This window comes from Nematolebias whitei, chromosome 21 (assembly GCF_014905685.2).
Source record: "Nematolebias whitei isolate Nwh7 chromosome 21, NemWhi1, whole genome shotgun sequence".
NCBI lineage: Eukaryota > Metazoa > Chordata > Actinopteri > Cyprinodontiformes > Rivulidae > Nematolebias > Nematolebias whitei.
In genome coordinates this window covers 28,037,869-28,064,858 of record NC_056518.1, presented here as the reverse complement: position 1 = coordinate 28,064,858, position 26,990 = coordinate 28,037,869, and the positions used below count along the sequence as shown (strand labels likewise).

The following is a 26,990-nucleotide window of genomic DNA, read 5'->3' as shown; positions in this document are numbered from 1 at the left end:
GTGTGCTGACGTTGAATCTTCAGCTCCATTCGGTCCGTTTGGAACTTCAGCTGAGTTCTACGAACAGAGCTGGAAGTGGGTGGGACCACCCAATGGAAATGACTTTGAACCTGCTCCAGGCCAACCCGAGTAGTGGCCAAGTAGATCCCATGTCAGGTCATAGAAGATTACTCAAAATTAGCCCATTAAAATAGTACCCAAACCAGCCACTCAGTTTTTATGAGGGATGAGCCAAACAAGCCGTGAGTGGTAAAATATGTTACACTGTGATGTCACTAAGTCCAGGAACAAAACACGTGACTCCGAATGAGTCAATTCAGATTCACTTAAAGAGAAGTCTGCTGACTTTGTTTCAGACCTTCAGACACAACATCTGGAACAAACATAAGGCTAAGAAAATAAATCTAAAAAATACCGTGGCCTCTTGAACTCAGATAAAATTAAAATTTTATTATTTTATGGATAACACGTCACCCTTCTTGAGGAGTTGTTCATCAAAGAGCATCACTTTTAAGCTTATCAGAACCAGGCGGTCCATCACAACCAGAGCAGGAAGCGACCCCTCTCACCCCAAGCCTCGCTACAAACCTTCTCACCTCCGTCCGACTCCTCCCCTGACTTCACATCTAAGTGATTACACCCCCAACGCTGAACCTCACACACAAACACACACTCAGGCGCACACTCTGCGCTCAGAGGGGCTAATTAAAGCTTTAATATGCAAATGAGAGCCGCAGTAAATTACACAGCTGGCAAATATGCCTGTTTTTGCCTGAAAATACATCAGGAGTGCAGCGAGGAGTGTGTTGTTGCAGTTGTTGTTGTGTTTGCGCAGAGACAGGGGATCGCCCCCCTACCCTTCAGCTATTCCACCCCCAAACTCCCTTCGCCTGCTGCAGAGACTCATCCAGATCTGTCCCTTTTAGAGGCATCAGGAGGGAAACTGAGCTGTAGATCTGTGAAATGGGGATGGTACAGGGGGGCAGCGGTTCTCACCATGATACAACTTATGGGTTTAAACGTGCGGGTCAGAAGAGGCCGTTCTTCAAGTTATTACTCCTTCTAGTATCCACCTAATCATGATGAAGGAGGTATCAAGATGAACTGACTGAGTGGTTTGTCAGGTTTATTCTTTCGTTGTTTTTTGTTTGTTTCTTTGTTTGTTTTACCAATTTTGCATTTTTTACTTTAATGATACAACAACACATATTAGTTAAGATTATACATAAAATGCACTAATATTTTACAAAAGTGATACTATATGTACAATAAACCTTACCATATGTCATGAAGTTGCAAGAAAATCTGTTGGCACTTAAGTTATAGATAAATGAAGTTGGGATCTCCTGTATCCCTGAAGCTGTTATGACACATTTCAACATATGAAAGTTTAACCAATTATTATTATTATTATTATTATTATTATTATTATTATTATTATCATTATTATTATCATTATTATTATTATTAATAATAATAATAATAATAATAATAATAATTATTATTATTATTATTTTACAGGTTATCATAAAAAACATCAGGTTTATTCTAAATTTTATTGCGACTCCATTTCATTAGAAATCTGAAGGTTACTTTGATTATTTCTAATTTAGTTTTATATTAAATTATGTTGCTGTTTATTTGACGGTTTCCTTTCATGGTGCATTCAATGACAAACAGTATTTTAATATATCTGGCTATTTTACTACATTGATAGCTCAAATAGACAAGACAGCATTATAAATCACAAGACTTGAGTGCTGGAGCATCTTTTTGTAGCTGTTGTGCTTTCTTTTTATTGATTATGTAGCTGGTTAACAATTCTTGTATCCTGCTAAACCAACACTAACAGGTCCTGCTATGTTTATTTTCTCATTTGATGCACATTAATTAGCAATTTTATATATATTTGTTTTGCAAAATCCACTTCAACTGTCCCCTTCTGTTCTTTGTTTGTTTTTAGTTGACTGCCTGTACAGTTAGAAGTTTCAATAGCACCCTAAATGCGATTTAAACACAGTTTTTGGTAACTTCTTATTTTGCATTATGCTTGAATCTGCCAGTAAAATATAAATGAATACATTTATTTCATATTAGCTGCTGGTGTTTATGTTTTCAACTCCCACCTGAGCAAAATGTGAGCTTTTTGAGGATGATGCTCCAGAAATCAGCATTTTCAGTTGGAGTTACAATCCTCAGTTTGTGCTCTCTGGCCTTTAAGCATGACTTGGCAGGATGCACCTCAGCTCTATAACCTGGTGAGTTTGATTTTTTTCTGCTGATTCACTTGGTTAAATAATCTGTCCCTCTGTCTCCCTCTGAGACCTGTCAGATGTATTGGGAGCTGTGGTTCCAGCAGGTGACAGACCGACTGATCTGGGAGCAGTCTGAGCCCAGAGCTGTCCTCCGAGGCGTTGCTACGAGCTTTGTTCTGCCTGGCTGCTGTTTTCTTCCCACGATCCTCCTGAGCAGCAGTGTCATCACGAGTCCCGTCTACATGCATGGTCAGGCCTTTCTGTCATCCAGCTGCCCTGCTGGGACAGGACGGGGGACCATAAACTCACCAGGAGACCTGCTTGTCTCCTCATACACAAATTCATGCTCCTTGAGACAGGCCGCTGCGTGCTCCTCACATGATCTCTCACCACAGACACGCCATCATGTCTTTGCTCTCAGATGCCGTTCACAGTCAGGCAGAAAACTACGTCGAGGTGTAACAAGTCGACAGCGTTTGATAAAGACTGGACACAGCTGATGTTTCACCATGAAATTAACATCTGCTGGGATTTCCACATCTCTGTGTGCGGACACTCAAATGCAACACAGTGGGTAACAAATGCAAAAAAATAAAAACATGACAAGGATGCTGACTCGAGAGGGAAATACTGATCAGTGAAGCTCAGTTAATGTTAGGTTTCATACAAAAAACAGCTACGCTGGTATAGATGACATCAACACATCAAACAGCTGACTTGAAAAGGAAATCAGATCATAACTTGAAATAATCTCAATTTTAACTCCAAATGGCAGCTTTATGGGGAAAAAAAGTTTTAAAGATGTTTAATTCATAAACAAAAGTAGGAAAACTGAATATTTGATGATTTGATAACAGGTAAATAAAAGTGAAATAAACAAAAAAATAATTATTGCCCCCAAAAATTCAGTTATTAGAAAAGCTCTGTAAAACAAGGAGTTTTGTCACGTTGCTGCGATGAAGTGTGCAGGTGGGTTAACACAATACCAAGACAGAAAGATGACAGCAATGACCTCAGAGAAACTGTTGCTGCCCATCAGTCTGAAAAACAATTACAGGTCATTTACAAACTACCTTGACTGCATAGAGAAAAATCCTTCACAAATATAAACCATTTGAGACAAATGCCAATATTCTCAGGAGAGGCTGTCCCAGCAAATTCACCCCTAAGGTCAGACTGTGCAATGCTCACATAAATCTCAGTCTCTGCAGGCTTCAGTTAGCAGGTGAAAGTATAAAGTTAATGACAGGACAATTCGAAAACAAGAGTATTGTATACAGGGTGGCACAGTGGCGCAATTGGTAAAGCCGCTGCTTGTCAGCGAGAAAGTTGCCGGATCGAATTCTGGCTGGGGGTCATTCTGGGTGAAGTTTGCAAGTTCTCTCTGTGCATGTGTGGGTTTTCTCCGGGTACTCCGGTTTCCTCTCGCAGACCAAAAACACGCATGTTAGGCTGATTGGTAACTCTAAATCAGGGTGTCCTAACCCTGGTCCTTGAGGAACACCATCCTGCATGCTTTTGTTGTTTCTCTGCTCCAACACACCTGCTTGTAATAAATGGGTAATTTACAGGCTTCTACAGAACATGAGTAAGTAATTAAATAACTGAATCAGGTGTGTTGGAGGAGGGAAACCATTAAAACATGCAGGATGGTGTTCCTCAAGGACCAGGGTTGGTACCACTGTTGTGTGCCTTGGTGTGAGTGAGAGAGACTCTATGCAGCCCTATGACGGACAGGAGACCTGTCCAGGTTGTACCCTGCTTCTCACACAGTGACTGCTGGATATGGGCACCAGTGACCCCCGTGAACCGAAAGGGAAGAAGCGGGTAAAAGATAATGGATGGATGGATGAAGTATCGCGTATGACATATTGTATGTCTATTGACAATAAAACAACATTACCACAATCTATAGCAATGTCTCAGATAAGACAATAACTTCTATGACATGTGACCTTAATTTGTGACCTTGGTCTGGGGTGATTAAAAAAGTATGAAACATGCTGTCTAGTGGTGGTGCAAATGCGTATTAAGTTTCGGTAAATTATCTTGAGTGGAAATTAGGGGTGATACAAGTAAAGTCTTGTTTTAACTTTGACCTTGATGTGAGCTGGTGTGATGGAAAGTGAATGCAACATTCCATCTAGTGATGATGCATTTGTGTATGAAGTTATATTAAATTATCTTGAGCGGATCAGAAGTTATCGCCCAGACAAGACAAAGTGTATGTATGGACAGACAGACGAAGGCTATACAATGAAACGTTCGTCTTATATGGGCATATAATAAAAAAAAAAAAACGGAACAAATATGCTTGTTTGGACGAGGTCAATTCATTACATTACAGCTGAAACAAGTAACCAGTCGTCCACAGACAAACTTGTGTCTAACAGCCTCACACTGCTGGCATGTGACATTCAGAAGAGGACACGCTGCCTTATCTCCTCGCAGTTCTGCTGACTGGATGCTCGGGTTGGACAAATCCAAAGCCAAATATTTAGGCATCAAACAGTTTGAGGCTCCGGTGTCCAACCTGTGATAAAGAGCGTGTCGGGCAGAGGAACTTGGGTTCATTAGCTCGGTCCCCTGATAAGGATGTATAAACAGCTCCCTCTTGCAGTGGCTACAGAGAGAAGCTGCCCCTCTGAACAGGCTGCTCTCCACCAGGGCCAGGGAGCATGAATATTTTAAATGGGTAAATAATTAATAATTAACAGCAAACAGGCCACTGATCAAATGGAGCAGACATGAAAACTCTGACTCTTGTAAACAAAGACGAGAGGACCCAGATTTCCTCCCCTCCTTCCACCTTCTTTTCTCGCCTCCTAAATATGCGCATCCTCAATCACCCCCTGCCTCCGTGTAAAACCACACATGTAGAAACACACAAACTGAACATCGGCTGCCACGCCACCCCCTCCGTCTCTTATTTTCCCCGAATTTCCACGTATTCCTCTGTGACCTGGGGAATGTGAACGAGCGGGAACACTTGATCTGGCCACCCGCTGTTTTCTGATGGAAAGATTTGAGTTTTTAATACGATCATCACTCCTCCCACCTGGATAGGCCACGGCAAGACAAATCCCATCTGTGTGGCTCCAAACCCTGCCACAGCTTTAAAAATTCCCTTATTACAACTCCCTTAAAATGCCCAGCCACACCAGCTCGCAATAACGGCGGAAATGCTAATCACATTTCTTATAAGCTTTAGGGGAGACCAACCAAAACAAGAAAAAAAAGAGAGAGAGAGAAAGGAGATGAAGTCCCAGCTTTAATGACACACATTTACAGAAACATCCTCCAGAATCTGGCACATCTTTTTCGCCTGGCTTTAGCCAGAGGAGGCGTTTCATAAAAATCAGACTTAATCGTGTAAACAACACGCAGACAAACCGTAAACCACTGCAAACTAAAATAAAACTGCTCTGGAAGCCGCGCACGGATCGCCTTCAGAGTTAATTTTAAAGTAAGCATCCCCTTCCTTGGAGATTTTAATTAATGCTTTAATATGCAAATAAGTCAGCAGAGATAAAATCATGACAAACAGATGGCAAGTGTGGGTAATTATTTTGTGAATCCAGCCGGGGCATGTATTAAAGCTATGGCGTTGCTTTCCTCGGGCCTCTGCAGCCACAGGAAACATGATAAAAATGGCTAACGTAGAGTCTAAAAGAAACCAAAACCTCATTCTGAATCGGAATCAAGGACTTGAAGAGCTGAAAGGCCGAAGTTGCCCTCGTGCTCTAATATTACCTTGATCATCGCTGCCACCAAAGGCAATGATGTTTTAGCCTGTCTTTGCACGAGGGAGTATTTTGTTTGTGGTGTTGGCAAAATAAGTCATGAACCAGTGGATGTATTTAAATGAAACTAAGAAACTGGATGTTCAAATACGTCTGGTTAGCAAGCTGTGACATGTTTCTCCAGAAAAACAAAACATTGGTTCAAACCACAGACTTTCAGCCTCATCTACCTGCTCCTGTGGAGGCACCGGGTCCACATCCAGATGGGCCAGAGAGTGGTTGATCCTCAGGACCAGACTGAGGGCCATCAGGCCTCCCAGCTTCACCTGGTTCTGACGGAGGTCCAGTCTCTGAATGTAACGATTCTCTGCAAGGACCTCAGCCAGCGCCACGGCACCTTCACCGGAAGAAAAGAAGTGGAGATGAGAAACTAAATGCAGAAAAATGGAACAAACCTGATCTTTTGTCTTAATGTTGAACTTCTGCGTACTTTGTTATTTTAGGCATTCATATTAAAACGTTCAGTTCATTCAGGTGTTACTATGACTTCTGTTTTAGGGGACTGCTTAGTAAGGAAGCCACCCTATTATTATCCACCTGACAAGGGTTTCTTAACTTTATATCTTACTCTTCTGTCAAATTTAATGTGGCCCAAACCACGATGTGTATCCCCACAAATGTTATAACAAAACAACCGGCTTGGTACCGTGATGTGTGCTATTACATTTATTGGCGTTTCGAGTTACTATGGTGACGTAATTCACAAACAAAGATGCAATTTTCTCATTCAAAATGCCTGACAGAACTCTAAAATGGCCACCACGCAGCAGTCCCCATCTAAGTTTCTCCAGAAATTTTCTAGTGTGTAATTTATATACTTCAAAATATTTCACTTTATCTACAAATATTTTCTCTTCATAAATACATAAAGCTCATCCTTTTCAAAAAGCGTAGTACTTTTTAAAATATGCTTTAGCATTTTTGTTTTGTTTTTGTCTTCTTAAGCTACAGCTACATCAAGCTAGCCTTTTTCTACTTTTAGTTAGCCTTTCGCTACATGTTAGCTTTTAGCTATCACTGATTTATTTGTTATTAGCTGGGCTTGTACAAATTTGAACTTAGGTAGCTGTTTAATACTTTACAGTAGCTAGCCGTCCTGATGCATGCTCAATAATCCAGGTAGTAAAAAAATTTTTAAAAAAGTTAAGTCTGGTCCTCTGGACATTCAGAAAACAAAACAAAAAAAAGTATATATTTTTTTTTTTTATTTGTTTGTTTTGTTTTTTGAATGTCCAGAGGACCAGACTTAACTTTTTTTTTTTTTTAGCTAGTTTTGCTACTATTAGCTTTTAGTTATCTGCTGTTTTGCTACATTTAGCCTGTCTTTTGTTGCTTTTAGCTAGTCTATTAGTACTGTTTGCTGGTCTTTTTTTCTAGCTTTTAGCAAATGTTTTGCTAATTTTATTTGGCCTTACTTGTTGATTGATGTTAATTGGTATTTTGTTACTTTTAGCTAGTATTTTGCAACTTGTAGCTTTTAGATGTTTGTTTTTTGTTTTTGTTGTTGCAACTTTTAGCTAACTTTTTTCTTTTTAGCTTTTAAGCAGCATTCTGCTTCATTTTAGCTTCAAGAACTCAGTTTCTGCTTTGCTAACATTTGGTACTCAGGACTCAAAGACTGCATTTTTGCAGAGAATGTAATTTATTTATTTTTAAATATTTTTTAAAAGCTGCGTTGTTGTACCTTCACAGGTGATGTTGGTTTGAGTGAGGCCAAGCTGCAGAACTGAGCCGTTCATCATCAGAGGCTCTCTGATCGCCTGGATCCCCTCGTTATTAAGGAGGTTCTCCCCCAAATCTAGGACCTGCAGGACCTTCAGACCCGGCTGCAGAAACAAGACTTCTGAAGTTAAAGTGGTGAAAAACAGTACATCTGAGTTCAGTGTGTGTGTGTTGAGGGGGGTGAGAAGTTTGAAATATCTCCACTTAGCTGCGATTCTTCTTTTTAAACCATTTCCTTTAATGTTAAATGCTTGGAGTCTCTCTCTCTGTCTCTCTCTCTCTCCAGAATCGCATTAACAATAAGAGTGATTAGTTGGTGCATGAAGATTGGGGGTGTCTGGGGCATGAGGGGCCCATGTTGTCTGAAGAGGAACACGACGCCCACCGCTGGCTGCGTCCCGTCGCCTCACCACCCTCCTCTGGTCACTGCTCTGAAGAGAAACGGAGCACGGGGGTGGAAAGAAGCCAGGAAGAGGACTGACAGACCCAGAGTGTCTTCTTCTGAGTTAATTTGCACCGGCGTGACAACAAACACACTGGAGAGCCTTCCCCCCTCCCTCAGTCCTTTTCCTCACCAACTTGCAGCACACAGAGGTGCAGATACATCCGACGCATGGCGAGAGGCAGAGAGAGCATCCCGGATGGATATGCACGAGGGATAATAGCAGACAATTAAAGAGGCGACTGCGTGGTTGAAAGCTGTCAAACGTGAACCTCTGGGGGGGCTGGAGTGAGAAGTTTGAGCGGGGATGGTAGAAGTGTGAAAGCACCAGAAACACAGTATGCTTTCACACATGACATGCTGACTTTAAGCAAAAAAATAAATTTACAAGAGCTCTGAATGACACATTTCACCTCATATCATACGAGAACAAAAGGTTTCTGGACTCTGTTATCAGGACTTAAAATACAACTGATATCCAGGAAAAAGTTGGAGCAGACAGTTTAAACACCATCTTCCTCCTCATCATAATCCACATGACCAGCTACTGGTCTAATTATGGTCATTATGGCCTGGAGCTGGCAAGCTCCATCTATTATTGAATCAAACACCGAGGCGCATACACGAAAGGCCTTTAATTTCTACCCTCCTGACTTCCACAATCGCCACTCACATGACAGGAAGGTGCAGTTTAACCTGCCAATCAGGAGGCACAAAGGTTATTCAGAGAGTCTGAGGAAGGCATGTGGAGGCGGGATATTTTTAAGAGGTGTGTGTGTGTGTGTGGGGGGGGGGGGGGTTTCTCTGTACATTAAAGGAAAGCAGGTATCTCCATATTCATAAAGTAAGAACCATTCCTCTCAATATTTGGGTACGTTTTGCTTCTATTTTCATATGTCATCTCCATCTATCCATCCATCCATCCATCCATCCATCCATCCATCCATCCATCCATCCATCCATCCATCCATCCATCCATCCATCCACCCACCTCTTCCAGCTCTTCTGGGAGGACCCCAAGGTGTTCTTGGGCCAAATGAGAGATGTAGTCTCTCCAGCAAGTCCTGGGTCTTTCCCGGGTCTCCTCCCAGTCGAACGTGACCGAAGCACCTCCTTGAAGAAACACCCAGGAAGCATCCTTATCAGGTGCCCAAACCACCCCAACTGGCTCCTCTTGATGTGGAGTAGTGGTGTAGTGGACTAGGCCTACGTCGAAACTAAGTCTAAGGTCAAAACTCTTGACCTTTAGAACCTTGTGGGACAGGAACTGTCATTTCATTCATTTGAACTCAGAAATACAGGTTCACCCATCCTGAGACTTTCTCTCTTGAAGATTCAAGTGAAAAGAACACTCTCTGTTTTATTATCATTACTATTGTTCAAATGTTGATAATCAAAGTGTCTTAGTTCAAACCATTTTAGATGTTGCAGTGAACTAATCAATTTTATTAACTGAGTAATGATTTTTATTCTCATGCAGTTAGAACTCATGTTAAAAGCTGTTACAGAGTAATTATGCATTTTTCTGATTTCTGCTTTTGAATGAGCAAGTGTGTGCATTTACAAGGTTACAGTCAAACGAAAAACAAGTTGTTATGTTAAAACTGTCATGTTTTAGAATCCTCTCAGACGTAAGTAGAGATGTTTTGCACCTGTTTCCTGAAACACGCCAAAACAAAACCCTCTCGGTCTGTGAGAACATTTCTGATCTGTCTCATAACAATTCTCGCTGTCTCTAACCTCTTACGTCACAAAACCCACCCCGTCTGGTCGTTTCTGACCAATGAACACATCCCAAAAATGAACCGGGAAAGAGTCTTTAAAATGTCAGTACTTCCTGGTCTACACGGAGTTGGAGAGTTGTCAGACTTCTAGAGTTTTTGGAGAGTTCGAGAGTGCTGGAGAGTTTTCTGCTGGTTCTGTTCGAGTTCTGTCGGAGACGGGATGATCTTGACATGACAAAAAGCTCTTCCGAGTTCCATGGGATTATAACTTTCACTAGCCACTACTTCTGACGAGCTACAGCCACCATCAGGAGACGCTGGACAGGTAGCGTTAACGGAATTCCATATCTGCTGATGAATCTTCAGAAAGGTAATGGATCAAGTTTCCTACCAAGCGTACCGAAGGAGAGCTGGGCTTCTGATGGAGAGTGTCGGTTCTGGTGAACATTCCTCCCCTCCCATTCAATCTTACTCCCTTTAACTTCTTTCATCTTTAACTTTCTATCAAGTAGAAATTCTCCCAGATATTTAGAAATGTCTGTGTAAAGTGCTTATTCACATCCGTGTGGGTAAAAGATCATAGTTGTACAGTTTATAAATGTCTGTGGTGCAGCAACGGAAAAATCATGGCCGTATGATTTTTCCTGATTGATTGCTTATATTGTTATTTTCATAATTTGCCAAATTAATGTAAATGTTTGATGTTAAATTTGATTCTGTAAATAAATGACCGCATTCATTTTGATGGGTCAAATATAAATGACGTCTCACTTTGCATTTCCTTAAATTCAATGCACGTTTTATTCAGTCCAGAAAAATGAGGAACCCGCGTTAAATGATGAATATATCCCAGCATCTGTTCGTCTACAGTGGTTCTACTCTGAATCTCTCCCGGATGACTGAACCTCTCACTCTATCTCTAAGGAAGAGTCCAGCTACCCTGCGGAGGAAACTCATTTCAACCACCTGTATCCGTGATCTCATTCTTTCAGTCACTTCCCAAAGTTCGTGACCATAGGTGAGGGTAGGAAGGTAGACCGACAAGTAAACAGGGAAAGCTTTGCCTTACAGCTCAACTCACTCTTCACCACAACGGACCGGCATAGAGTCTGCAATACTGCAGATGCTGCACCAATCTGTCTGTCAATCTCACGCTCCACTATTTCATTCAGATACTTGAACTCCTCCACTTGAGGCAGAACCTCAACCTCGACCTGAAGAGAGCAATCCATCCTTTTCCAACTGAGGACCATGGTTTCAGATTTGGAGGTGCTGATTCTCATCTCAGCTGCTTCACACTCGGCTGTGAACCATTTCAGTGAAAGCTGGAGATCATGGCACAATGATGTCAACAGGACCACATCATCCGCAAAGAGCAGAGACAGAAAACTGAGGCCACTGAACCAGAATCCCTCTGCCCCCTGGCTGTACCGAGAAATTCTGTCCATAAAAGTTATGAACAGAATCTGACAATGACACATTTCATCTCAAATAATTAATTTGTGTTCTGTTAGACCTGATATATAATGAAATAAATAAATAATTTTATGAATATTAATGCTGAAATGGTGTCCAATGAGAAGTTCGTAAACTCCTCCCGCATGACTTGTATGGTCAAGCTGCTGGATTGCTTTCCATTTCTATCAGAACCAGTACCATCAACCAGCATGGATCATAAGTGAACTAAGAGCACAAAAAATGCAAAAAATAATATGATACTGCTCTGACATAAGGACAAATTAAACTGTCAAATTCAAATGTGTTAAAGGGTCGGCATGTAACAACCACTGCCATCTAGTGGTCATATCAGAAACAACAACAATTTAAAATGTCTCCCCTCTCCAGTGAACTACATCCATATTGGTAATTGTCCACTCGAAGAGGTAAAACATTAACTCCACCATCAATACTACACTCCACTCTTATTTGTGCCTTTAATTTCCTTTACATGTTCATGTTTCTATGTTTGCTTTATGCACCTACATACATTTTACATGCAGTTCTTCTACACATCATTTATCAAAGTTATATATTTGTGGAAAAGGACTGGCTGCATACAGATATAAATGTTTACTTTAAAAAAATAAACAAAGATTCTGTCAAGACAAAATAACTTCATATGAACTTTAGTGGGGGCCGAGATGGGGTAGAGGCAGAGTAGCCAACCTGGGACCAGAAAGTCGCGATTCGACTCCCAGCCATTCCCACATGTCGTGATGTTCATGAGCAAGACACCCAATACCTAATTGCTCCCCAGGTGCTCAATAGCCACCCACTGCTCCACCTGGGTGTATCCCACGTGCGATGGTTAAATGCAGAGAACCAATTTTGTCATTGCATGGGAACATACAACGATGACAACATATAGTGCACATCATGTAGAAAACCCTGTTTTTAGATGTGAAACGTGCTTTGCACACTTTTCCCAGTGTGGTTTTGAAACATTTACCACAATTCAAATTGGTCACTTTGTTTTTTCACGTGATCTTGTGAGAAAAACATGATAAATTCACATGCTTTCATTGAAAGGGATGTGCTGAGGATGAAAGTGTTCCTGGTGCTGGTCTTCCTCACCAGAACTTTGGCCAGGTGTTTCATGCCTCTCTCCGTGATTTGGTTGTTTCGCAGCAGTAAGACCTTCAGACCTTCTGTCTGTTTCAACAGACCTCCACACAGCTCCTCCAACCCTGAAAAAAACCAACACATGTTCTACAGTTAATTTATGCTGCTGAGTGTCAGGACAGAAGTTCAGGAAATCCTTACAATGATCAGAATAGAAAAAAGGTCAAATTTGAAACTTATTTCATAAAATGTTTACAAGCAGGGCCTAAGCTGGTCGTCTGCAGGCAAAAGCAACAAATACAAGCATCTCACCATCATCTGCTACAGCGTTGTTGCTGAGCTCCAGAGTCTGCAGAGAGGTGTTGTATTTCAGCAGGTCCCCCAGCTGCAGGGCATCCTGGAAGCTGTTCAGCAGGTTGTTGGTTAAATGGAGCTCCTGTAAAGCTCTGTTTGTCTTCAGGGCACCAACTGCAGGCAACGAGTCGAGACGCAGACCAGAAGCACAACACAATGGGAACGTTACATCTGCTCAAACACGTGACATCGTTGAGTTAATGCAGGTCGAAGTGCGGGAACATGTTTTATTTTTTTGTTTGTTTTAAAAGATCCATGTCCCAAAGATTTCATTTTTATGTTGAACTTTCAGGTTTTGTAGATTATCATTTTGGGCGGCTCAGCTTTTGCACGTGAGCATAGACATAAAGAGACAGAACAGATGTAAACAGCTGGAACAAAGCAACCATGACTATGCTACATGTTATTAGAGCTCATTTGGTGAATTGTATCAACCGTTTCAGCTGGTTTTAGCTAACTTCAGTGAAGATTAAGTTGCTTCTGTTGCTGTGAGGTGAAACTACACAAGAGTCAGACAGAAGTGTTACCTACCACATCCTAACTTCACAAACACATGGAACATACATTTTAATTTAAATTAGTGAAATTATTTGTTGTGTTTGTGTAGGAGCAGAACCTGATCTACAACTGACTGCAGAGCAGGGATCTCCTGCAGGGATCACAGTGAAGAAGTGATTTTTCCCTATCAGCAAAACATGGATCTTCTTCTTCTTTCGGCTTTTCCCTCATCAGTGGTCGCCACAGTGAGTCATCCTCCTCCATCTCACTCTGTCCTCTGCATCCTCTGTCCTCACTCCAACTATCTCCATGTCCTCTCTAACTGTCTCAGCCTGAGTGATGCTTTGCAAAGGTGTACTTTTTGTTTTATTTGTGCTGTGGTCTGCTTACGTCCATGTTTTCTGGACCCTCGCTGCCCTTCCACCCAGATCGATTCCACAGATTTGATCAAGCCCACCGGGCTGCACGTCGAATGCCAACATTGTCATCAGGCTCAGTGGGAACCAAATGGTGGAGTCAGTGGGATTGATCTGGCCAACTCCACCGCGAGCGCCCAATCCGCTCTGATCGAAGGCAATGATCCTCAGCTGGGCCCCATGCTGGGCTGGAATGTGGTGGGGGAGGAGGGTAGCTGTAAAGGCAGGGATGATGGGTGGGAGAGTGAGTGGGAAGAGGAGGAGGATGAGGGTGTTTGTCAAAGCTGAAAATATCAAAGAGATCCAGGAAGCATCTGAAAATGTGGAGGGAAGAGTGGGCAGCATACTGAGTCCGTTTGGGTCTGTTCTGCTCCCAGCTGAGAGGAGGCGACCGGCGCTGGGCTCAGATTGGATTTTTTTGTCCACATGAAGAGTCACAAACACAAACTGATCCATCATGGACTGAATATAACAACACACAACAAAATACAAGCATGAAGTCAAAATAAGCCTTTATAAAGCTGCAGGGTTTTCACTGACTTGAGTTTACACTTCACAGATGTGGAATTTCAAATAAAAATAATTATTTGTCGTTGCTGACCTCCTGAGCTTTCTCTCCTGTATATCTGAATCGGACTGGTCTGCATTATAATATAAATGTTAGAAATATAATTAATATTACAGTTATGTTACAATTATTAATGTAAGTTTTATTTTGAATTGTTTCTTTGAATGGCTCGGTCTCAGTATAAAAACAATAAACTGAATTAAAAATAGCATTATTACTCTTGGTTATAATTATGATATAATAAAAACTAAATATAAAAAGCAGATTTTATGTATTTTATGTCTCATCATGTCTGCATGAATGCTGCTGCATTTCCATAACATGTAAAGTAAAAGGGAAAACTACATAAGAAAAGTTTTTTCATAAAAAGTTGTTTTTGGCAAATATGATTTGACTAAAAAAGATTTTTGCTTTTATTTGTTCTTATAAAATATATTAATGAGTGTGTTTTGTTCTATATAAACAGGACACACAGAGACATTTGTCATGAATTTGCATCAGAGTTTCTCTTATCACAGCTCAAACTCGAGAAATGTCATTTTCTGTGAAAATGCAGAAACGCTGAAAAAGCTGAAACGGAGTTGTTAAAACCAAAAGAAGCAGAACACCAGCTAAAAGCTAAAATAGGCAAAAGCCAAAAGAAAAAAAAAACAGTTTAAAGTAGCTAAAGGTTAGCAAAAAGTATCAAAACACCCGCTAATTAAAAGCTAAAAGTAGCAAAAGGCCTACTGAAAGTATAAAAGTATGCTCAGAACTGTGTATGTGTGTATGCACGTGTGTGTGTAATCATCCATGCACAGCACTCAATCGACCTCTTTGGTGTTTTCCTGTGAGTGTATTAATGCATTTATGTATGATTGTGTACACTCTTCTAACCTGTGTGTGTCTGCTTCTACACTCAATTTATCTGTAGTCACATGACCATCATGCTTGCACTACCACCCCCAAAACACTCAAAGACCCACACATGCACTCACGCACACACTTCGTTCTCTTCTTCACCAGAACAGCTGAGACACAACAAACCCGATCAATCTCGCTCAGCAGAGTATTTTAATTTGTGTGTTTCTATAAAGCATCCCATTGTATGTGTGTGTGTGTGTGCGTGTGTGTGTGTCCTGGCTGCCACTTCCTTTAAAGACATGTGCAGCGGTGCGTAAAGTGGCAGGTAAGAGATTAGGCCTCTAATCCTGGTCCAGACCTGCAGAGATGGTCATGGGTCAAAATCTGGTCCTGCTGACCGCACAGCACAAACACACAAATCGAATACTTGTACACACACAAACACACACACAGAGGATGCTCTATATAAAATGGTCATATTTGCATGCAAAAGATATGTAAATAATCTTTGGTGTATGGAGACTGTTTCCATGCAAACCAGATTTCTCAGAGCGAAAACAAAGCTTGGACGCTGCTGCTGTTTCTCTGGACATGATGCAACAAAAATAAGTAGCTCTGAAAGTTTGACTGGTTTCAATCGTTGCTATGTTTGACAATAAAAAAAATCGGTATAAAATCAGTCAGTGAATTCCCAGAAGGACTTACAGGAGAATCGCCTCAGTTCTTATGTTCTGTTGAGTTTTCCTGATGTGATTTAAAAAAGTCTTGAACAAACCTGATCCTTAAGCCAGGATTTGGTCTGCACCTTTTGGGAACTAATTGGAAAAACAAATTGTGGGAAAATACACATATCTTCACTTAGAAACACACTGAATTAGTATTTATGACACATTTGTGTACGTAAGTAAAGGCTGAATAAACTGACTCAATTAAATCACAATTTATGTTTATTTTTTCCAATAGAGAGGGGTTCGAGAGGCCTTCAGGTGCTTGGGGCAACCCTGTAAATATTTTTAGTGCAATTTTTTTGTACATGTTTAAAATTTAAACACCACACAGTAAGCCATTGCAACCATTTTGAGACATTTTGGAGACTTTGTGTTTGTCTTTTGCATCGACACACAGTTTTCAAAGACAAAAAATACTTTTTATTTTAGCTGAGTGAATGAAACTCCTCAATCTTATTTCATTATTTAAGATATTATTGTAGATAAATTTATTTTTAAATAGAAAGTGGAAAATATGCAATATAAGGTGCCTTTGTCCTCAGCGCAACATTTATCACGAACGACAACAGTAACTTTTAAAGAGCCAGGATGACAAGAAACAACCAGAAAGATGTCCAGAGAGTCAAACTGCAAAGGTTTATCTTCTCTTTTAAGTTGCTGATTTTCTCCCCTTTGAGTGTCCACGTCACTTAAGGTGTACCTCAGGGATCCAATTTGGGCCCCAGTATTTCCTTTCAAATGTAAACAAATAAGACAAAAATTGTCCTACTTAAAAATCAATATTATAGATACAAACGACTTCAACTGTTTTAACGTTTTGTTTTTCTGGGTGTTGTCTAAAGTTTTTTAATTGATATTGTTTCATCAACTTTTTCTGTTACCTCCATTAAGAACATTATGCTTTGGGTAGCGTTGGCCTGTCTGTCTGAGCACAAGACGTTACTGCATGAGCACTAGGGCAGTGCTATTCAATTGGTGGTCCGCGGGCCAGAACCACCATTGAGTTCATTTAAAATAAATAAATTACATATATATATATATATATATATATATATATATATATATATATATATATATATATATATATATATATATATATATATACATACACACACACACAGTATATTAGGTTTGTGTTCTGTTTATCGCATATGAGTCAATGCAACAAAAAATGGAAATCTAAAAGTTAACAGATCATTGTAATACTTGGTTTATTTACATAATGACTTTAATTGCCGGATATCTGGCCCCCGAGCTGCTGACTTTCAGTAACTGTGGCCCCCCGAACAGTTTTGTTGAACAGTCCTGGTCTAGGTCTTTACGCCTTATGGTGGTGTGCGATATCCAAGTGTTTCTAGTTTTGTAATTTTTGTGTGCATTTTAATGTTCTGCACATGACTTTGGTCTCTAGATTGTTAAAATGTGCTTTAAAGATAAATATATTTGTGTGTGTGTGCTTCATACCCAGTGTGAACAGTGGCATGCCGCTCAGCTGGGCATTGTGGAGGTGTAGAACGGTGAGCCGGCTGGTCAGCAGAGCTTTGGCTAAAGACTGAACCGGATAGTTACTCAGGGGCACGTTACACACATCCAGCCTGGAGAGACGCACACTCTGCAACACAAAGCCACCAGAACGAGGAATCTGTTGAAGGCAAGATCTCCATCTTCATTGTTTTCTTGTGCGTACATATCATTAAAACTGCCTTTTTTCCCCTCTTTTAAACCTGTGTTTTAATAATGAAATGATCAATCTGTCAACACAAACTAGTGGAATTCTGTTTATTTTGACAAACCAACTCAGAGTCCTGACCTTGCCCTGATAACAGTGATCTGAGAGGCACCATCTTATCAGTTTCATTTGCTGATATTCTCTGTGACGCTGCATTAAATCCGGTGTTCCTGCCGGCGTCTGCGGTGAGTTGACTTCTCACCCTGTTTGTTTGGCCCTGCATCTTCTCCCTACATAACGCGCCCCAAACTCACTTTCCAGAATGAGCGTTATCCCTGCGAGAAAGCCTACATGAAAAGATTACTGCTCCACCACCTAACCTGCTTTATCAAATGAGCGAGGGCCCTCCAAGCCGATGTTCCCATACTGCTGTTGTCAGAAACGTCAAGATGGGTTGTAGATTCGTAGTACAAAATCATATCCAGCAAGGATGACGCTCCCTGGAACAGAGAACATAGTGAAGGGGGAAAAATGAAGAAAGCAAGGCCCTAAATTTGACAGGAACGTTATGAAGTTTCTTTGGGAAGCAGGGAAAAAACTTTAATCTGATACCAGGAAAGGTCTGAATATGAAACTGTATTGGAACTAAGATGAAGAACAGAGGAGGAAAAAAAAAACACTTTTGCTCATAAAACTCACATTTTCTTCCAGTTGGGCTGCCTGCAGACTGATGAAATCAAAGTGCAGCGATTTCAGGACAACTTCCAGAGCTTCACAGGAGCTGTGGTCTAATCGCTCACCTTGATGGAGGAAAGCAATCAAACCAAGATAATTGGGACGCTGTTTGCTAACGGGCAAAATTGTGCACATCTAAATGTGCTTTTTTTTAAAATAAAAAGTATTTCAGCTACAATCAGGACAAAACAATTTCCTTTACAGTCAAAGTTTATCTGCATGTTTGTGTTTTCTTTTAATAAAAGTTCTGAGACTTAATCAGAAAGACAGAGAGAAATGATGATGATTGCTGCAGTTTTTCATGATTGGACTTGCAAGATGTGAGCGCTCGAGTGTTTATTGAGTGTTCACTGTCTGCCTGCAGCCCACAGTAATCAATAAAAATACCTGTACACACCAGCTTAAATTCTCAAACTGATAAACGATTTGTGATTTCTTTAACTAAACAAAACAACAAACAAACACTGAATGTCAAACACTGAGAACAACTTATATTCTCCTTGGTAGACGGTAACTTTATTCAGTTGTTTTACTCTACATTACAGGATTTTATGTTACACAGATGATAGTTAGAGGCAGTTATGAACAGCTTTAACACAACTTGTTCTGCTTAATTAGTTTCTGGTTTTGGTTTTTGTTGTCTTCTCAATCCTGTTCCCTTCCTTCACCCTTCGTCCTGGCGACACGCTTTGATCACCAAATCTTTTGGTTTAATTTGAAGCAAATTCTTCACATTATGGCTGAGGTGAAGAGGTTTGCACAGGTGTCCAAAACTCACAAAATCTAACACTAAATGCAAAGTTAATAACAGAACAATGTTAACTATTTAGTTGTTGTGTAAGTTTGTTTTGAGGAAAGAATAAGGCGTGAGATTGACAGATGGACTGGTGCAGCTTTGGCAGTATTGTGCACTCTGTGCCAGTCTATTGTGGTGAAGAGGGAGTCGAACTTGAAGGAGAAGCTCTGTGTTTACTGTTCGGTTTACATTACTATCCTCACAAGCTTTGTGTGGTGACTGAAAGAACGAGATTGCAGATCCAGGCGGTCCAAACGAGTTAACTCTGAAGGGTAGCTGGACCCTCCCTTAGAGATAAAGTGAGAAGTTCAGTTCTCTGGGAAAGACTCTACTGCTGCTCGTCCACATGCAGAAGAGCCAGCTGTGGTGATTCAAGCATCTGGTAAGGATGGACCCTGAACGCCTCCATAGGGATGTGCTCCAGGTATGACCAACTGGGAAGAGACCCTAGGAAATGCTGAACTTCATGTTGCCTCGCTCATTTAGATATCAGCTGATCACGGATAAAGACTCTGTGCTCAATGACTGATGTCACAGGGGAAACAGTGTTTACTGTTCAAATCAATTCAGTTCAGTTTATTTATATAACGCCAAATCACAACAGAAGTCATCTCAGGGCACTGATCAGAAACATTCAAATACAAGTCAGTTAATAATGTTATTTATCTGAGGAGCTACAGAACATCACTTCAAAAACTGTAAAGTTTAATTATGTGGTTTAATGGTTGATAACTGAGATAATTGGAAACAATATAAAAAAATAAAAACAACAACCTATGGACAAACTGGTGAATAATATGAACCAAAACAAAAATACAAACTGTTGTGGCTATTATACAAAGACCCAGGAAGAGGATGACTACAGCCATAAAAATACATAAACTTCAGAAACAAAATAAAGATAAACGGGACAAAATCAAATGCAGAAACCACAAAACATCCAGACAATTAGGGCCAGTTGAATTTAGAAGTGGTTTCAGTCTCCACTGGAGGCTTTAATGATGGATTAACGTTCAGACTTGCACATTCGATTTGGAATAAAATCATAAAAACAAACAAAAAACAAAAGTAGGTATTATAAATAAACACATTTTAAAACTGATATGTAAAGCTGGGAGCCAGCATTTTTAAATGTTTAATACAATATGACTTTGTTTGAATTCATGAAACTATATGAATACAGTGAGTGTTTTTGGGAATTTGACATCAAATCATATTTAATAGGGACGGAGCGAGGCGCTCAGCTTACCTTTGAGATCCAGACGTTCGACAGTGCCACCTCCACACACACCCTGCTGAGAGAGACACAGAGAGGTGTGAGGAAGTGGCGCACGCCCACACACATACACACACACACACACACACCCTCCCCGCTCTGCATTTGCACGGCCTCTCCATCCACCATGGCGGTTTGATCACGGAGCCTCATTGGATGCCGGAGTATGAATTATGAATTTTGCACAGTTTATCGCCACTGTTGATGGTGACACGGCGTCCTAATTAACCAGTGTATAATAATTAGAAACAGCTGGTCATCAGTTGATGTGTTCATTTGCCGGCGCCAGTGTTCCACATACATCTAATTTGACTGCATCAATCACGGGAGGTGGCAGATCTGCACGGGTGGTGGAGAACACTGACAAGCAGAACAAGGCGACAGATTTTTAAAAAGCATCTTTTGCATAAATAGGAGCTGATAGGATCCATTTGCTTGTGACTGATGTTGGTTTTGCTCAACATAAGGAGCTGATAAACCTGATTTAAATTAGGATTTTCTCCTTGGAGTTTAAACACAGGTTCCACTTCCTGTGAAACACTTATTTCGGGGGATTTTTTTTATTTTTTATTTTTTGCAGGAGGTTTAACTTTTATCCGTTTGTTGAAGCAGGAAGGCTCCACCAGGGGGCCCCAGAAGTGTACAAATTAAAACATAAACACAGAACTGGTTGTTTAAAAAAATCTAAATAAATTAAACAATTTCAGGTGGTTACTTTCTCTGGTTTTAAGAGCAAGAATGATAAAACATCTAGGGTGCCCATTTTTCCCCAGTGGCCCTGAAAAGTTCCATAGTGGCCCTGGGCACCCCACAGAACCAACATGCGCACACACATCTTCAGTTTCTTCCTTAAATCTTTCTTCTTCTGAATAAAAAAAAGGATCAAGTCTTGATTCGAAGCAGCATGAGGAGAAGCTAAAGACAAAAGGACAGCAGCAGCAACATGCCTCTGTAGAAATTAGATCAGCGGAACATAAACTGGTCTCTTACATGAACAAAAGACTGGTGTGTAACTGGAACGAGGCTGAATTTACACTGAACATTATCTCTCCTAACAAACATGCTCTTACACAGACAAACTGCATGTCTGCGCCAAGAAAACAGGTGAAATTACTGACAAAAATAAAATCAGAAGAGTATTTATTTTACCTAGCTCTTAACTAAGATTCCTTTTTTGTCTCTTTAAAAATGAATAGATCAGCCCTCCCCACATCTCCTACATATTTTTAAAGACCAATATTGCACATTGCTTCTTATTTGAGTGTTTGCTTAGCTTTTTTATGGTTTAACTAAAAATAAAATACAAAGTATTTATTTTAAACATGGCTTAGTGAGGTGATGTGGCTCATTCTAGGAGTAAGAAATGTGGATTTTCCACAGTGTGTGAATCTGCACACACAGAACTGCCTCTCAAATCTGATTGGTGGATTCATTCTTCCTCTGTCAGTTTTAAAAGGTCAAAATTAGTCGCTTTTCTTCTTCTTATCTGTAAGAGACATGAAATGTTTCAGTTTCTGTTGTTTTGGTGGAAAATAAATTGCCAAGACAATCAGTTTGCAACAACTGCAGAGATACTGACAAATGAAGTGCAGTTTGGCACTTAGAACATTATTTGTGACATATGTATATAAAAAAACTTTATTATTGATGAGAAGTACAATTTGAGCTACTGTTGTTAAATTAGTGCAATCCAAAATGAAACATATGAAATTATATTTAAACAGAAAATATAAAACAAGAGCCTGGGGAAAAATATAATATTTAATATAATTCTAAGCACGTCAGATTAATAATGACCCAGAGATATTTCAGATGTATTTGAAACTGAAATCGTTTGTATGTCAGAAACCTGCTGAACTTTTGTTGTAGCATCAACATTCAAGATCTCATTAAAATCAAATTAATAACAAAAAATTAAATGTTTTAGTCAGTGTGAGCTTTAGGTTTTTTTTTTAATAAATTTCTGAGTTTAAATGAAATAAATTAAAAGGACAGAGATGCATTTGGGATTTTGTTTAATTAATTCCTTGTTTTAAATCTTTAAGTTAATGCATAGTAATTAAATGTTGAGTTTTGTGTAATAATGCATGTGAAAACCTAAAGTCTGTCTCAGACAGGAAATACAGCCATGAGATCAACCAAATGGACTGTTTTTAGAAGAAGTAACTTCAACTTGTTACAGAAAACACAAATAAGAAGACTAAACTAAAGAAAGAACATTTTCTATTAAATAAAACAGCAGGAATGTAGCAAAAATACTTTGTTCAAATTTGCTGATAAGAAGCTGATTTGGAGTCGTTAAAGCAAAAAAATCAGAACACTAGCTAAACGCTAAAACAAGCTAAATGCTAACGAAAGTCCACAAGTAGCCAAATACTTGTAAAAATCTAACCGTTGCAAATAAGAAGAGAAAAAGGACAAAAGTAGCAAAAGATGGCAAATATGTAGCTAATACATACAATGATAAAACTCTAGATAGAGGCGAAAAGTAGCAAAGGGTTAGCTAAAACTTGCAAATTGCTATCATAAAGATGAAAGTATCAAAACGCTAGTTAAAAATATCAAAAAGGTAACTAAATGTAGTAAAATGCTAGCTTGAGGATAAAAGTAGTAAAAGGCTAACCTAAAGTAAAAAGTAGCAAAATGCTAGCTTCTTTCTTCTTCTTCTTTTGGCTGCTCCCTTTCTCAGCGGTCACCACGGAAAACTAACTTGCACAAAGACTTGGCAATTATTTTTACGCCGGATGCCCTTCCTGACACAACCACAGACCGCCGAGCTACCACAACCCTCTGAGTGGAGCAGAGAGTTGCCATCTGGAGTGCCTGGGGGAGCAGATGGTGGGGGTTAAGGACCTTGCTCAAGAGCTCAGGGTGGGGCAAGTGAGGGTGGAGGCAGGTGTGGGTGTTTCACCTTTCCCACCTACATTTTGATGTCAGATCAGGGAGTTGAACCGGTGACCTTCCGATCACATTCTCTAACCTCTGTGTCACCACTTCCCTCCAGCAAAAAAATAAAAAAGTTAAAGATTAAAAGTAGCATAAGGCTAGCTAAAACTAGCAAAATGCTAGCTAAACATACTAAAATGTAAGCAAAAAGCTAAAAGTGGCAGAATTGTTGCTAACAGCAAAAGTATCAGAATGGTCACAAAATGCAAAAAGTAACAAAAGACTAGTTAAATGCTAAAAGCAGCATAAGAAAAAAAACAAGCTAATTTGCTTAAGCGGATGTCAAAAACAATAATTTTGGAGGAATCTTGATGCATTCCTATCAGCAAATATTTGTAAATAGTGTTAAAAATTGTGAAAAGTATAAAAAGTGTCCATCTCCTAAATGAGCTGAACATTTTGATGCATGAACGGTTAATAAAGCACAAAGTCTGCTGAAGTCGATTACACCAGAAAAATGAAAACCTGACAATAATGCAGATTTTTAATTTAGGCCTCGTTTACATCAGGATGAGCTGCAGGATTTAGGTTTAAGCCTCTGTGTGCAGAGTGTTGCACCAACAACCAACAACCAAGAACTCTTTTTACCTCTTTTGAAATAACCATAACTGAAGCTGATTGTTGAAAAGCTTCAGACAACGAATACAAGTCTGACTTTTTCTTTCTGACTGAGTTAACGTGGGTTTATTTCACCTGTTTGTCACAAAAACAATCAATTAAAAACAGTTGCCATGTGCTGGTGTCCGGCCTGTGAAATCTGTCGTCTGGCACTAATCCAAAAACCGTTCTAACACACACAGATAGAAACACACACACATATGCTGCACCTCCTCCTCCTCAGGAAGAATACAGTGGTGACTGTTTTTCATCTTAATGAATTTCTGAACTTGTTCTGCGCTTCGTGGTGAAAGCCGGAAACCGAAGGCGCCGGCTGCCAAATCAATTGATGTGTCAGGAGGGAGAGAGGACAAAATGGAGTGATAAAAGGCAAATCATCTAACACACACACGCGCTGTCACACACACATTCACGAACACGAAGCAGAAAAAGATGAGAGAAAAAACGAATCTGGTTTCCAAACTTGACTCGTGCAGAAACCCTCTGTGGTGCTTTGTCCTAAAATATCTTTAAATGCACCATTTTTCGTCTAGTCGCCTTTAATTAAGGGACAAAAATAAGTGATGTATATATTTATTTATATACGTTTCCGAGCTCTTCGGGGTTAAAAAACATCACCCCCACATTTTCCTCTAAGCATCTTTTCTGTGCCGAAGGATAAATAATTTAAAATAACACAACCTTTTATCTCACACTCTTTGAAGGCGGCAAATTAAAAATGTAAATTGGGAGCTCATTAATATGCAAATGTATTCATTTGCTGTTAACAATTAGCAATTAAAGCTGCAGTGGCTAGAAAGAGCTCTGACAAAATTAGTAAATTCATTTGTCATTTAAAAAAAAAAAAAGATCTAGAAGCAAAAAAGAGAAAAGACAATAGTAATTGACTTTTAGTGTTTTTTTTCCATTTAGTGTCTAAATAAAAGCCACTTTGTGTCAAAGATACTGTTCTCTTAAATGGTTAATGTCAAAAATAATGTACACAGGCAATGCTGACTGCTCGAGGTGTGTGTGTGTGTGTGTTGTTGCAGTACTGTGGGGACCAATTTTACAAAAAAATCCTGCATTGAGGGGACCACCTGCTTCTTTTGTGGACCAAATGCCATGTCCTCAGAAAGAGAAGTCTTGTTGGCGGGTTAGGGGTTAGGTTTACTAGAAGTTGCCTAGTACTAGTTTACCATTACTAATACTAGGCACAGTTAGGTTTTAAGGAAAGATGCAGGGTTAGGCGACAGAAATGAATAGACGTCGATGCAAAGTCCCCAAAAAGTACGTTTACAAGAACGTGCGCTCTGATATGTGTGTTTGCGATCATTTAACTCTCAGCTGAATTTCAGATTCAGCTCTGCAGGTTTCACACTCTGAGATGAAATCATCTCTGTTTTTGTTTTTTGTTACTTGGATGAAGCCAAAAAATATGTAAAAAAAAAGAAAGCACATCTGAAATGATCGTCACATTTCTGCCAAAACATTTCTGATTACATTACAGCTTTCTGATCAGAAAAGTGTGTTACAATGAAAATATAAAAGGCTGAGTCTGTTATCAACAGGAAGCGAACATCAAAACAGGAAAACACACACACACACACACACATTTTTGTTTCAGTTAGCATTGTGAGGACCAATTTTGCAAATCATCCTACATTGTGGGGACCAACTGCTCCTTGTGGGGACCAAAACCTGGTCCCCACAAGGATAAGTCTTGTTGTGGGGTAAGAGTCACGGTTAGGTTATAAAAATGAATGGAAGTTAAGGCAATGTCCCCACATAGTACAAGTACGAGAATGTGTGTGCACGTGCACACATGCACATTTCATTAGATTTTATTTTAAATTCAAACCAGAATGAAAACTAATCTAGACTCTGAAATATACAAAGTTGAAAGATTCAGACCAAAAAAAAATTGTAAAATAATAAAAAATATTCGTTTTTATTTTGCGTTTTTCCACCGAAACAAGTTAAAGCTTTAAGATTTTTAAATCACCATCCAATAACAAAAAATATTTAAAACATTTAAAGAATAAAAAACTGATTTTCAGCTACAGTGATGTTTACAGTCAGTCACTGTAAAATATAAAACAAAAATAAATATTTGGAATGAGCAGATTTTTTTCCTGTGGGACATTTGGTTTCTGCACCATCTTTGTTTTGGAGTTTGGGTTTGGGCGAGGCTTCCTTTTTTGAAGAACGATTTCTCCAAAATTATGTTTTCAGGCAGCAATTTTTTTCCTAAACAAACTGAAAATAAAGTTGAAATTACATGTCGCTATGGTTTCACTAAAATCTGATTTTTCTCCTTCATGCTGTTACTCAAGACGACTCTTTGAAGGTAACCAGATCTTGACAACGAGTTTACTTCATATAGCCGTTCTATTTTAAATTAGTGACATCATCACATTCGGATACACGTCATCACGAATGGCGTACATGATGATGTGGGATTAAGGAGGAAAACATGACGAAATAGCGAGGAGGGAAAAATTAAAACTAGCAACGTCTCTACTGTTTACAATTTGGTTCGTTGTAAAGAGCCGTTCAAATGATGCGGCTCGTTCATGAACTTCACATCACTAGCAAGGTTTGTTTTGGAGAAGAGGATGTTGTCCCATGTGATGGATTTTATTATGACAGTTTTGGATTTATTAATTATTTTAACTCCAGAATTTTTTTCATTTCTATAGATTGCTTCCTGACTGACAACTTGTTCCCTTCTACATGTACCTGACATGAAATGACATCAAATTGGTGCAAAAATGCATCCAGTTTATTTAAGATTTTTACAGGTCCCGTTTAAAATGAAAGCACTTTCAAGGGGTTAAAAAGAAAAAAAGTTAATTCACTTTATTTTTCATTTAAATTATAATTTCTTTACATAGGGATTTTGATTTTACATGTAGTAAGTTGATCTTTTTTCATGTTGCAAATGAAACTTTCATTAATTTATTTTAAATGTTTGCCTTAAATGGTCTTCATGCTTTAAAAAAGATACAAAATCCCAAGATGGAAGAGTTAAAAATCAACATCTGTTTGTCAAA

At 39.5% G+C, this 26,990-nt stretch overlaps 1 protein-coding gene across 1 annotated transcript in view; it reads right to left on the bottom strand.

The window, feature by feature from the left end:
* Positions 1 to 26,990, bottom strand: part of si:dkey-288a3.2 (protein phosphatase 1 regulatory subunit 37) — a 55,468-nt gene that overhangs the window by 15,956 nt on the left and 12,522 nt on the right. The window contains exons 5-12 of the mRNA XM_037694787.1: positions 20,365 to 20,410; positions 18,284 to 18,384; positions 17,965 to 18,084; positions 17,380 to 17,527; positions 12,821 to 12,976; positions 12,521 to 12,633; positions 7,743 to 7,884; positions 6,229 to 6,395 (exon numbers count right to left, since the gene is read on the bottom strand). Coding sequence (XP_037550715.1) covers positions 6,229 to 6,395; positions 7,743 to 7,884; positions 12,521 to 12,633; positions 12,821 to 12,976; positions 17,380 to 17,527; positions 17,965 to 18,084; positions 18,284 to 18,384; positions 20,365 to 20,410 — 993 coding nt within the window. The remainder of the gene's footprint in view (positions 1 to 6,228; positions 6,396 to 7,742; positions 7,885 to 12,520; positions 12,634 to 12,820; positions 12,977 to 17,379; positions 17,528 to 17,964; positions 18,085 to 18,283; positions 18,385 to 20,364; positions 20,411 to 26,990) is intronic.